Source organism: Coregonus lavaretus (assembly GCF_964263955.1).
Source record: "Coregonus lavaretus genome assembly, contig: HAP1_SCAFFOLD_546, whole genome shotgun sequence".
Taxonomy (NCBI): Eukaryota; Metazoa; Chordata; class Actinopteri; order Salmoniformes; family Salmonidae; genus Coregonus; species Coregonus lavaretus.
In genome coordinates, this window is record NW_028164153.1 from 135,001 (window position 1) to 149,472 (window position 14,472).

General features: G+C 42.6%; 1 protein-coding gene across 1 annotated transcript in view; it reads right to left on the minus strand.

Moving 5' to 3' along the window:
- The window catches only part of LOC311117396 (uncharacterized protein), a gene marked incomplete at its 5' end in the record, with an annotated part of 46,204 nt that extends 45,446 nt beyond the window's left edge, over nt 1-758 (minus strand). The window contains 3 exons of the mRNA XM_084192342.1: nt 1; nt 100-357; nt 475-758. The exon at nt 1 is cut by the window's left edge and continues 245 nt beyond it. Of these exons, the coding sequence (XP_084048468.1) occupies nt 1; nt 100-357; nt 475-758 (543 nt within the window). The remainder of the gene's footprint in view (nt 2-99; nt 358-474) is intronic.
- Nucleotides 759-14,472: the final 13,714 nt, after the last annotated feature.

Sequence of the window (14,472 nt, forward strand, 5' to 3'; positions counted from 1 at the left end):
TCTAGGAGGTTGGAACATAAAGGCAGTCAGAAATATGAAGAAAAACACATGAATGAAGTTCCTATTTCTACTTCTAAAAAACATCAGCTTCAGACTGACCTGAGAGAGAGAGGTCCCTGGTGACACAGCAGTGTGATGAGAGAGTGACCCTGGATCCATAAGTCAGTCAGGTCCAGACACTGAACCCTCCAGAGTCTCAGCAGGGATGCCACACTACTCAGAGCCCTGGATAACACTCTCTCTGGTGGCTGGTTGCTCTTTAGGACCAGGGAGAGCTCTGGGACAGTCAGTGGAGTAGCACCTCTCCCTGTCCTCCTAACCAGTCTGGACAGTTTCACTGCCATGCCCACATTCAGCCTGGAATGAAAAGACAAAACTCAAGTCACTTTAAACAGAGAAACCTTGTCAGATAAAATGCTCAATAGGAAGATAAACTATTCAATAGACCTGTAAAAGCTGTCTTACTGAACATACCTGAGCTTGTGTAGCTTTGACTCATGTCTCACAATAAGTAAGGCTCCTTGGAGAGAGATCTTGCTGGGGGTAAGAGTGAGGTCCACTCTGGAGGCACAGAGACCCAGGACTCTCCCCACAGACCTGCAGGTTTTCCTGGGTAACTCTCCTCCCAGTGACAGGTTGGAGCCCAAGGCCTGGAGGAGAGAGGCCAACTGCTGGTCCTCCTCTCTGGACCTCACAGGGACGGATTCACACACCCTCTGGAAGAACCTGTCATCATCACAGCTGAAACAGCAGAACATGGGGGGACATGAAATCAGACATTTAGGAGACAGTCCAAAAGTATTGGGACAATGACACATTTTTTGTTGTTTTGGCTCTGTACTCCAGCACTTTGACATGATACAATGACTATGAGGTTAAAGTTACAGCAATGTTTGTACATACAGTGCCTTGCATTAGTATTCAATCCCCTTACATACTTTTTATTGTGTTACAACCTGGAATTAAAATGGAATCAATTAGAATGTTTTTGTCAAGAATTTACAATAACAGGTAGGGGTTGGCATTTTATATCATACCCCCAAGACATGCTAACCTCTCACCATTACAATAACAGGTAGGGGTTAGCATTTTATATCATACCCCCAAGACATGCTAACCTCTCACCATTACACTAACAGGTAGGGGTTAGCATTTTATATCATACCCCCAAGACATGCTAACCTCTCACCATTACACTAACAGGTAGGGGTTAGCATTTTATATCATACCCCCAAGACATGCTAACCTCTCACCATTACAATAACAGGTAGGGGTTAGCATTTTATATCATACCCCCAAGACATGCTAACCTCTCACCATTACAATAACAGGGAGGGGTTAGCATTGTCTTTGGAGGGTATAATATTTATGCCTCTGTAACCTTCCCACTCATCATTATTCACGATTCATTCAGGATTATCCGAGATCATGGAAGCATCCACATTAATGTAGAAGTGTTTAGAAACATATTCTGTTCTTATTTACAATAAAAGTGACTCCAAAATGACACAATACATTATTTAACTTTCATTTCTATTGGACACTAAATAATCTGAAACACAACCAAAACAAACAGCAAATGCATCCAACACATTTGTAGAATCACAAGCTTGATGTAGTCATTGCGTTCTAGGAATATATGACCAAATACTACACTATGGAATACTTTAATACACATAAGTGAATATGCCCAAATACTTTTGGTACCCTAAAATGGGGGGACTTTTACAAAAAGTGCTGTAATTTCGAAACAGTTCACCCGATATGGATGAAGATACCCTCCAATTAAAGCTGACAGTCTGCACTTTAACCTCATTGTAGTTGAATCATTTAAAATCCAAAGTGCTGGAGCACAGAGCCAAAATAAATGTGCCAAAACAAAATGTGTCAATGTCCCAATACTTTGACCTCACTGTGCATGAATATATGCCTGTCATATGGACACGTAATACCATGTCACAGAGAAAGTTCCATAATATGCAGGACATTTGGTTTTGTATATTAGGTATTCTGAGTATAAACTTTCAGGTTTCATGTTACAAAACGTCTCAAACATAAAATTCACAAGATTTCTAAAAGACAAATGTCTAGCATCACAAAATGTAGAAAAATTCACATTATCTGTGTGACATTTAGTAATGCAACATTTGTTATGTCAGGAAATCTGAGTATAAATGTTACCAGATTCACCAACACTTGAAGTTGTATATTACAATGTTTCTACAAGACAATAATCACTAGCATCACATAATCACTAACCACCACACATGTTCAGACTCACCCCAGCTGTGAGATGTAGGGCAGACACTGAAGGAAACTCCTCACTTCACTCTCTTCATCTGACCAGACCTCCAGCTTTACTGGTTTATTCTCTGGTTGGAGTTTCAGCACTTCTAGGAGGAGGGAGGCCTTTCTCTCTGAGAGGTCTATGGACCAGACTGCAGGAGCTGACTGGTAAACTGGCTGTAATGCTGGAAGGACACTCCTGCCTGTTTGAGTCTCATAGTCCTTCACATGTGAGTACAGATCCAACAGGAAATCACTCTCTCTAAATGGATCATAACCATCATCATCATCATAATAATCATCATATGTGTATCTGCACATGGAGGATAATGTCTTTACGATATTGTCTCCTGTCTCTGTATCATACTCAGCTGCAGCAACACTGAGTTTAGACAGAACTGGCCAGGCCTCTTCATCATAACCAACAAACAACCTGAATGAGAAGACAGAGAAACATTGTTACTACATGTTATCCTAGATTCTCTGGTTAAGTCGTGCAGAGGAATCACCCACAGACAAATAATAATGTTTACATGGCAGAATGGCAAATAAAGACTAATGGAGTGATTTGGATAAACAGATGTCTTATTAACAAGATAAATAGCTGGTACAATATGACACATCTCTGGGAAAAAAACACTCACCTCAGCTGTGAGATGTAGGGCAGACACTGAAGGAAACTCCTCACTTCACTCTCTTCATCTGACCAGCCCTTCAGCTCTACTGGTTTCTTCTCTGGTTGGAGTTTCAGCACTTCTAGGAGGAGGGAGGCCTTTCTCTCTGAGAGGTCTATGGACCAGACTGCAGGAGCTGACTGGTAAACTGGCTGTAATGCTGGAAGGACACTCCTGCGTGTTTGAGTCTCATAGTCCTTCACATGTGAGTACAGATCCAGCAGGAAATCACTCTGTTCAGAATTGTCTCCACTGAGAAAAGGAAATGTGCTGTAAGTCCACACTGATGATACCAGCTTCAGTGTCTTCTCTCCTGTCTGCTCCTCCCACTCTGCTGCTTGAGACAGGAGATCCACCAGGAACTTGATCCGCTTTAAGGGATCAGACCTACATGGACAGAAACTGCAACAAGGACAGTAACAGCTGAATCAGACATGGATGAACACATGAAACCAGTCATAGCTAAAGATATATGAAGTAGCTATAAATTTACATAATGTGCTTTGATTATATGTAAAAGTATATAATTTTAGAGACATTCACATGATGTATGTGTGACATTTAGTAATGCAACATTTGTTATGTCAGGAAATCTGAGTATAAATGTTACCAGATTCACCAACACTTGAAGTTGTATATTACAATGTTTCTACAAGACAATAATCACTAGCATCACATAATCACTAACCACCACACATGTTCAGACTCACCTCAGCTGTGAGATGTAGGGTAGACACTGAAGGAAACTCCTCACTTCACTCTCTTCATCTGACCAGCCATTCAGCTCTACTGGTTTCTTCTCTGGTTGGAGTTTCAGCACTTCTAGGAGGAGGGAGGCCTTTCTCTCTGAGAGGTCTATGGACCAGACTGCAGGAGCTGACTGGTAAACTGGCTGTAATGCTGGAAGGACACTCCTGCCTGTTTGAGTCTCATAGACCTTCACATGTGAGTACAGATCCAACAGGAAATCACTCTGTTTAGAATTGTCTCCACTGAGAAAAGGAAAGGTGCTGTAAGTCCACATTGATGATACCAGCTTCAGTGTCTTCTCTCCTGTCTGCTCCTCCCACTCTGCTGCTTGAGACAGGAGATCCACCAGGAACTTGATCTGCTTTGAGTGATCAGACCTCCATGGATGGAAACTGCAACAAGGACAGTAACAGCTGATTCAGACATGGATGAACACATGAAACCAGTCATAGCTAAAGATATATGAAGTAGTTATACATTTACATAATGTGCTTTGATTATATGTAAAAGTATATAATTTTAGAGACATTCACATGATGTATGTGTGACATTTAGTAATGCAACATTTGTTATGTCAGGAAATCAGGGGATAAATGTTACCAGATTCACAAACACTTTAAGTTTTATATTACAATGTTTCTACAAGACAATAATCACTAGCATCACATAATCACTAACCACCACACATGTTCAGACTCACCTCAGCTGTGAGATGTAGGGCAGACACTGAAGGAAACTCCTCACTTCACTCTCTTCATCTGACCAGCCCTTCAGCTCTACTGGTTTCTTCTCTGGTTGGAGTTTCAGCACTTCTAGGAGGAGGGAGGCCTTTCTCTCTGAGAGGTTTATGGACCAGACTGCAGGAGCTGACTGGTAAACTGGCTGTAATGCTGGAAGGACACTCCTGCCTGTTTGAGTCTCATAGTCCTTCACATGTGAGTACAGATCCAGCAGGAAATCACTCTGTTCAGAATTGTCTCCACTGAGAAAAGGAAATGTGCTGTAAGTCCACACTGATGATACCAGCTTCAGTGTCTTCTCTCCTGTCTGCTCCTCCCACTCTGCTGCTTGCGACAGGAGATCCACCAGGAACTTGATCCGCTTTGAGTGTTCAGGCCACCATGGATAGAAACTGCAACAAGGACAGTAACAGCTGATTCAGACATGGATGAACACATGAAACCAGTCATAGCTAAAGATATATGAAGTAGTTATACATTTACATAATGTGCTTTGATTATATGTAAAAGTATATAATTTTAGAGACATTCACATGATGTATGTGTGACATTTAGTAATGCAACATTTGTTATGTCAGGAAATCAGGGGATAAATGTTACCAGATTCACAAACACTTTAAGTTTTATATTACAATGTTTCTACAAGACAATAATCACTAGCATCACATAATCACTAACCACCACACATGTTCAGACTCACCCCAGCTGTGAGATGTAGGGCAGACACTGAAGGAAACTCCTCACTTCACTCTCTTCATCTGACCAGTCCTTCAGCTCTACTGGTTTCTTCTCTGGTTGGAGTTTCAGCACTTCTAGGAGGAGGGAGGCCTTTCTCTTTGAGAGGTCTATGGACCAGACTGCAGGAGCTGACTGGTAAACTGGCTGTAATGCTGGAAGGACACTCCTGCCTGTTTGAGTCTCATAGTCCTTCACATGTGAGTACAGATCCAGCAGGAAATCACTCTGTTTAGAATTGTCTCCATAGAGAAAAGGAAAGGTGCTGTAAGTCCACACTGATGATACCAGCTTCAGTGTCTTCTCTCCTGTCTGCTCCTCCCACTCTGCTGCTTGCGACAGGAGATCCACCAGGAACTTGATCCGCTTTGAGTGTTCAGGCCACCATGGATAGAAACTGCAACAAGGACAGTAACAGCTGATTCAGACATGGATGAACACATGAAACCAGTCATAGCTAAAATATATATGAAGTAGTTACACATTTTGATTGATTAATTATTAATGACTAATTATTAAACCCTGAAACTGTGTGAAATGTGTTAGAATGTGTGAGTGTAGGACCAGTAAAGATGATGACATTGTGTTACTATTTAGCAATGTGAGTAAGAGTTAGGCCAGACAACAAAGGACAAGGAGAACTGTCTACAGGCAACTGATAACTGAGGAATTTAGGGAGTAGAGAAACTGTTAGGCTTGTGTGTGTGTGTGTGTGTGTGTGTGTGTGTGTGTGTGTGTGTGTGTGTGTGTGTGTGTGTGTGTGTGTGTGTGTGACATGATGGTCAGGAGAGCAGTTTTCCAGTGGAAAACTACAGCCTGCCTAAAAAGAGGGGAGGGATTTTATTTTTCTCTGACGTGTGCATATAAAAAGATTGTACGGCCATTTTGTTTTAGAACGTTCTCAATGAATAAAGCCTGATGATTGTATGCTGGGCTGCTTGGTCTGATTATTAGAGATTTCCAACCTCTGGGATACAGACTGAGTAATAAGTTCATTTTTTAAACATTGGGATAGAAATTCACGTAACAGCTTGGTCCTTCGAGCCGGATCTCAACACCCGTTGTCTGTTGTCCCAGGGAACCCCGAAACCGTGCACGGGCGGATCTAGAATCTGTGGGATAAAGTCCTGACCTCTAAAATTGAGGGTTAATCCAGGCCGGCGGTGAACTGGTTCACGACAGGAACGGTGACGAGATCCAACCAAATTGAGTCCCAGCTACAAGAATAAGGTCAGTAGTCTTTATTCATTGGATTTTGGGGGAATTGAACTGTAACCTGCAGTAAGGATTTATGGAGTTAAAATTTGCTGTAGTGAGGTTCCGTCAATAATCCACAATAGGGATCGACATCCCGGCAGCCCGTTTTTAGAAGACGGGTGGGGGGGGGGGGGGGGGGGGGTAAGGGGGGGTCCAAAATAGACTCCGGGTAGAGAGGCCATTACCGAACATAAACTAGCCTTGTGTTGAGACAATATGAAAGAGGGTTGTCAAAAGTACACCAGGAGGAATTAAAATAGCATGTGTGAGAAATAGAATATTATACGTCACAAATAACTGTAGGTTAGCAGTAACTCTATCCATTCCATGAAACTGGAGCCGTAATTTGTCTTAGTACAAACTCCAAGTTGCCGGTATAATAATAATCTTAATCTTGCGTGAGACTTAATATTTGCTCAAAAGTCACATCTAAGAATAAATTCCAAAAACAGGGACCAAAATAGGTTGTGTGAGGAAGTAAGTAATTATAATTGACTATTTTGAGGAAGAAACATAAGAAATTAATTAAAGATTGAATAAATCATTAAAAGCTAAATTGTAAAATTATTTAATACCTAACAACTCAGTTAAAGTGACAAAAACAATTATTAGAGAGTTGGAAGTAATCTAAATTCAAATAAAGGTGAGATTCAGGAATTTGGTAAAAGCCATAAAGTAATTTTTCAATGTTTTGGGTATAGGACGATCAAAGAGTCCTGCCAATATGGGAAGCAAACCCTCCAAGGAGGTCCCGGGGGCAACCGGAGATGAGAGATTTATGGAATCCAGGGATAGAAGAAATCTCCATGATGTAACCAGGTGGAGGGAGAGGTATGGTTTTGAGGGACGTCTAGACGCAGATAAACTCGAATCCATGCTTAAACAGATACATAAGGTGTGTAAAGGAGAAAGAAGCAGTGAGAGAGAGAGAGAGAGAGTAGGAGGGGGCCAGTACCCACTGATAGCCTTACCTAATCTATTGGCTGGGAATGAAAGGGGCCCCAGCAACCTTAGATGTATACAGTAATAATAATAATAATAATAATAATAATAATAATATGCCATTTAGCAGACACGCCAAGAACACAGAGGACGTGGCCAGAGCGGTAGAAGGAATGACCCACCCCAAAACAGGAATAGTAAGGTTTGGGCTGCCGTTAGAGGGCAGTGGGTTTCAGGGGATGCCCAGAGGGCACTTTGCCATGGGCCGATCACGGAGAGTATGTTGGGAAAATAACTGAATTGTCTAATAGCCTCAGAGAACATTACCATCGTCATGCAGACTTCTCTAAAGCACATGAGTGTAAACAAGAGGATAGTGAGACTGTCAGCTAGTACTTAGAGAGGGATAAATATGTGTTTAACGCAAACAGTGGCATACCGAACCAGACCAGAGACAGGGGAATTATACGCCCTACCACCAAACAGTGGCATACCGAACCAGACCAGAGACAGGGGAATGATACGCCCTACCACCAAACAGTGGCATACCCGAGCCAGACCAGAGACAGGGGAATTATACGCCCTACCACCAAACAGTGGCACACCGAACCAGACCAGAGACAGGGGAATGATACGCCCTACCACCAAACAGTGGCATACCGAACCAGACCAGAGACAGGGGAATTATACGCCCTACCACCAAACAGTGGCATACCGAACCAGACCAGAGACAGGGGAATGATACGCCCTACCACCAAACAGTGGCATACCGAACCAGACCAGAGACAGGGGAATGATACGCCCTACCACCAAACAGTGGCACACCGAACCAGACCAGAGACAGGGGAATGATACACCCTACCACCAAACAGTGGCATACCCGAACCAGACCAGAGACAGGGGAATGATACGCCCTACCACCAAACAGTGGCATACCCGAGCCAGACCAGAGACAGGGGAATGATACGCCCTACCACCAAACAGTGGCATACCCGAGCCAGACCAGAGACAGGGGAATGATACGCCCTACCACCAAACAGTGGCATACCGAACCAGACCAGAGACAGGGGAATTATACACCCTACCACCAAACAGTGGCATACCGAGCCAGACCAGAGACAGGGGAATGATACGCCCTACCACCAAACAGTGGCACACCGAACCAGACCAGAGACAGGGGAATTATACGCCCTACCACCAAACAGTGGCATACCGAACCAGACCAGAGACAGGGGAATGATACGCCCTACCACCAAACAGTGGCACACCGAACCAGACCAGAGACAGGGGAATGATACACCCTACCACCAAACAGTGGCATACCGAACCAGACCAGAGACAGGGGAATTATACGCCCTACCACCAAACAGTGGCATACCGAACCAGACCAGAGACAGGGGAATTATACGCCCTACCACCAAACAGTGGCATACCGAACCAGACCAGAGACAGGGGAATTATACGCCCTACCACCAAACAGTGGCATACCGAACCAGACCAGAGACAGGGGAATTATACGCCCTACCATCAAACAGTGGCATACCGAACCAGACCAGAGACAGGGGAATGATACGCCCTACCACCAAACAGTGGCACACCGAACCAGACCAGAGACAGGGGAATGATACGCCCTACCACCAAACAGTGGCGCACCCGAGCCAGACCAGAGACAGGGGAATGATACGCCCTACCACCAAACAGTGGCATACCGAACCAGACCAGAGACAGGGGAATGATACGCCCTACCACCAAACAGTGGCATACCGAACCAGACCAGAGACAGGGGAATTATACGCCCTACCACCAAACAGTGGCATACCGAGCCAGACCAGAGACAGGGGAATGATACGCCCTACCATCAGCAATTAAAGGTAGCATTCCTCAGTGGAATGAGACCAGAGATAAGCAGAACCATTAAAAGGACTCTGGTGGGTGGCATCGCTAGCTGAGGTTAAACGATATGCAATTCATCATGAGCAGAATAACAGACAGGACAGAGCCAAGAAAGAGCAGAAAGGAGCAGAGTACCTAATGGTCACTCTTGGGGAAATAGCATGTAAAGGCAGAAACACAGGGAAAAGTGAAGGCTAAAGCGGGGAAGGTCGGTGCTTTAACTGTAACAAAGGAGGGCATTTCGCCAGAGAGTGTGAGGCCCCATGCAGATACTATGGTAAGACAGGCCATAAATCCTTTCAATGCAAACCCAAAGGAAAAGGAAAGAAAGAAAAAAGAGAGAAGCCTAACAGACGTCTATTTCCCAGCTTTGAGCGTGAGGAAGAGGAAGATAAGGCTTGACTAGTCCTTGAGGGAGAAAGAGTAGACTCTAGTGAGGGGGAGACTACGGAACCCATTGATCCAAATTGTGAGGTGTTTGAATTGGCTACTATTGACTTAGCACTTCAACAGGAACAGAAACCTTTTTTGACATTGACAGTAATGGGTAAGAAAATTAAATTCCTTTGTGATACGGGAGCCTGCAGGACAGCAATCTGTGCAACAGATGGAGTCAGGATTGATGGGGAGAAAATCATCTGCCTCTGGTCATCAATTTATTGAAAGGTTATCAGCACCAATAACCCTAAAACATGACCAATCAGGAGGAGAGGCAACCATACCCATCCTGATATCTAAGCTGTGTCCGGTAAATTTACTTGGATGTGATGTAATGACTAAATTGAATGTGGCCGTCATTTCCACTGAGAGGGGAATGAAAGTACACATAGTCAGAGACAATATGGTGGTCTGTGGGGAAGGGGAGCCATGTTATTGGTATAGTCAAGATTTGTTAAGGGGGGGAATAACTGATATTCCCCGAACCTTGATGGAACTTGCTGATGATGTAGTACCAGGCCCCACTAAAATGTCCCCCGATGACCTACACTGTACTCTCTGGTATAACCAACACCCAGGTCCAGATGCAATCTATGAGGAAGCATTATTTAAAACCACAGAAAGGACTATAGCCTTGAAATGGTTTCACTATGACAACACCCACGCAGCAGTGGAAAGATGGAGCCCACATGTGTCCCTAGCAAAGGAGCCAGCAGAGGACTAGAAAGACATGGGCCAGTGGGTATCCAAGGGAAAGAGGATCACTGATTGGGTCAATATTGTGAGTGGAGATCAACACAGCCCATCCACAGATAGTACATTTAGATGAGAATAGCAGATACTGAGGAGAGGAATACCTGTTGACAGAACAACAGGAGTCAGACTTAAAAGAAGTTCCAGAGCATTTGTGGTCCCGGGGTCCAGCAGACGTAGGATTAATAAAAGGGGTAATTCCAGTACAGGTGATACCCAAATCTAATCATAGGCCATATCAGAAGCAATACCCTATGAAACCAGAAGCAATAAAAGGTTTGCAGTTTACCAAGAGCAGATTGGGAGAGAACTTAAGGGAGGGCCAACTCTCTGGGAGATAGTGAGGCCAGAAACAAAGGGGCAGTGTCCTGGAAATCACAGTCTGTTTTGTTTTTTTAAGTTCTGCTGGGAGTATATTTGATGATGGGGATTTTCCATCTTGAATGAGAGGCTAGAGACGTCATAAAATAATAATTGGAATAATAATTATATATTAACTTGCTCACCCAAACGTAGACATACGTCATGGGTGAGACATAATTAATATAATATTGTACAAAGCCAATTTAGGGTTTCCATTAAGAAACGTCAATCACTATATTGGATATTAATACTATGGAGATAAATTCAATATATGCTGGTCAACTACGGCATGTGTTTGGTGTTATTTGTAGCCTAATTAGAAAGGACTGTTACCTACAGTGGGGAGAACAAGTATTTGATACACTGCCGATTTTGCAGGTTTTCCTACTTACAAAGCATGTAGAGGTCTGTAATTTTTATCATATGTACACTTCAACTGTGAGAGACGAAATCTAAAACAAAAATCCAGAAAATCACATTGTATGATTTTTAAGTAATTAATTGGCATTTTATTGCATGACATAAGTATTTGATACACCAGAAAAGCAGAACTTAATATTTGGTACAGAAACCTTTGTTTGCAATTAAAGATATCCTACGTTTCCTGTAGGTCTTGATCAGGTTTGCACACACTGCAGCAGGGATTTTGGCCCACTCCTCCATACAGAACTTCTCCAGATCCTTCAGGTTTCGGGGCTGTCGCTGGGCAATACGGACTTTCAGCTCCCTCCAAAGATTTTCTATTGGGTTCAGGTCTGGAGACTTTGTATGATTTTTAAGTAAGGTTTTGGGGGCTTTGGTAAGAAGGGGGCGTGTACAAGAAAGTTAGGTCCTAGAAGGTATGGTAAATACATTTGTACTGGGGAATGCTCATGTCCTTGGGCAAGGGTGTTTAAACATACCTTGGAACATACTATGAGAATGGAATGGACGCAGCACACCGATGGGGAATTAAACAAACCCATGATAAATGTAAAACGGAACTGGTGATAACGGTAAAGTCAATTATGCAAGATGACATAGCAAGTAACTATTGGGCCTGTGTTGACGATTTCGGGGCAGATATATGTTTGAGGTTCATTTTTCAGGAGAAAAATGAATCTTCCACCTCCGAGACAGATCAGCAGGTAGATCCAATGTTATCACCAGAGGTACCAAAAAACTAGTCTAATACCCCTTGGAAGGCCCTCAGAAGGAATCCTAAATAGCACTAAACCACCAGGGGTAGAATATTTCCTCTTGCAGGAAATGAACCAAGGAGAAGTAGAAGGAATTTCAAATGAGAACTTCTGGGTAAGGTGGATGAACTACACAGCTAGGGCGTTGGGTCAAACTAATTGTTATGCCTGTTCAACAGGTAGGCCAACCCTTGTAACTGCACCTATGCCTCAGACCATGTTCTCTTGTGTGATAGATTTGGGATCAAACCAAACCTCACCTAATTGTTCTGATATTAAAATAACCACTCTTAAAAAGGATAATACTAAGGCACCCCAATTCACCATGACCCCCGGAGATTATCAATGTGATAGACACCAAAGTAATGCGAATCGCAGATCAAATTGGAGAAGGGTTTACAACAACATTTTTCTGGTGGGTTACAATTGATTAAAATGTTGACTGGATTAATTACATCTACAAAGGTTTGTTAATTAGACAAGGGATGCAGTGAAGAGAATCTCAGGCCAACTATCCGCCACCTCACTCATGACCTGCAGAATAGTTTGGTTCTCAAAATGCTTTTAGCAGAGAAGGGCGTATTTGCAAGATGGTGGGAGGTCATTGTTGTACGTTTATCCCCGACAATACAGCCCCTGATGGTACAGTAACTAGAGCACTGGCATGTCTCACTGCATTAAGTAAAGAATGGGCTGAGAACTGGGGGGTGAATACATCAATGACTGGATGGTTTGATCAAATGTTTGGTAAATAAAAAACTATTGTTGTAACTATTTTAGGCGCGGCAATCGGGTCTATGGGTATGCTTGTTCTTTGTGGATGTTGTCTTATTCCCTGTGCCCGAGGGTTGGTGAGCAAGGCGTTGGAGCAGTATCACAGCAGATGGTGAGATACGGCCCAGTCCCGGACTCCGACCTAAGGAATGAAGAATATTATCCACAAGGCTTGGTGGAGGACGACGACGATTCAGATAGTTTGAGACTGGATGTTAACCTAGAACTATAAATCTCTAGTTTAAAAGTTATTGTAATGATCTTTTGTGTATTAAAGTCTTGTTTTAAGTGTGATGTACTAATTAATCAATATTGCAGGATGTGATGAAGCAAATCTTCTTCACTATAGGCTTAGACTGTTGTTTCCAGATAGTGGGTAAACAGGTTAGGTACCATTGCTAAAGAGTAACGTTACGCTTTTAATCATGGGGTAACCCTGATGAACCTGTTTTGAATGAGACAATATTTTATGTTTTTATATGCAAATCAACTTATTTGCTTCAATGTGTGTGATTCATTTTTATAACAACATATATTTTGTGAGTATGTGTGTAATATTTAGTCAAAGGGTGGATTAATAGATTTATTACACCCTGAAACTGTGTGAAATGTAAAAAGATTGTACGGCCATTTTGTTTTATAACGTTCTCAATGAATAAAGCCTGATGGTTGTATGCTGGGCTACTTGGTCTGATTATTAGAGATTTACAACCTCTGGGATAGAGACGGAGTATTTAATTTTAGAGACATTCACATGATGTATGTGTGACATTTAGTAATGCAACATTTGTTATGTCAAGAAATCTGAGTATAAATGTTACATGATTCATCAACACTTGAAGATTTATATTACAATGTTTCTACAAGATAATAATCACTAGCATCACATAATCACTAACCACCACACATGTTCAGACTCACCTCAGCTGTGAGATGTAGGGCAGACACTGAAGGAAACTCCTCGCTTCACTCTCTTCATCTGACCAGCCCTTCAGCTTTACTGGTTTCTTCTCTGGTTGGAGTTTCAGCACTTCTAGGAGGAGGGAGGCCTTTCTCTTTGAGAGGTCTATGGACCAGACTGCAGGAGCTGACTGGTAAACTGGCTGTAATGCTGGAAGGACACTCCTGCCTGTTTGAGTCTCATAGTCCTTCACATGTGAGTACAGATCCAGCAGGAAATCACTCTGTTCAGAATTGTTTCCATAGGGAAAAGTAAAGGTGCTGTAAGTACACACTGATGATACCAGCTTCAGTGTCTTCTCTCCTGTCTGCTCCTCCCACTCTGCTGCTTGAGACAGGAGATCCACCAGGAACTTGATCTGCTTTGAGTGATCAGACCTCCATGGATAGAAACTGCAACAAGGACAGTAACAGCTGAATCAGACATGGATGAACACATGAAACCAGTCATATCTAAAGATATATGAAGTAGCTATACATTTACATAATGTGCTTTGATTATATGTAAAATTATTTAATTTTAGAGACATTCACATGATGTATGTGTGACATTTAGTAATGCAACATTTGTTATGTCAGGAAATCTGAGTATAAATGTTACCAGATTCACCAACACTTTAAGTTTTATATTACAATGTTTCTACAAGATAATAATCACTAGCATCACATAATCACTAACCACCACACATGTTCAGACTCACCTCAGCTTTGAGATGTAGGGTAGACACT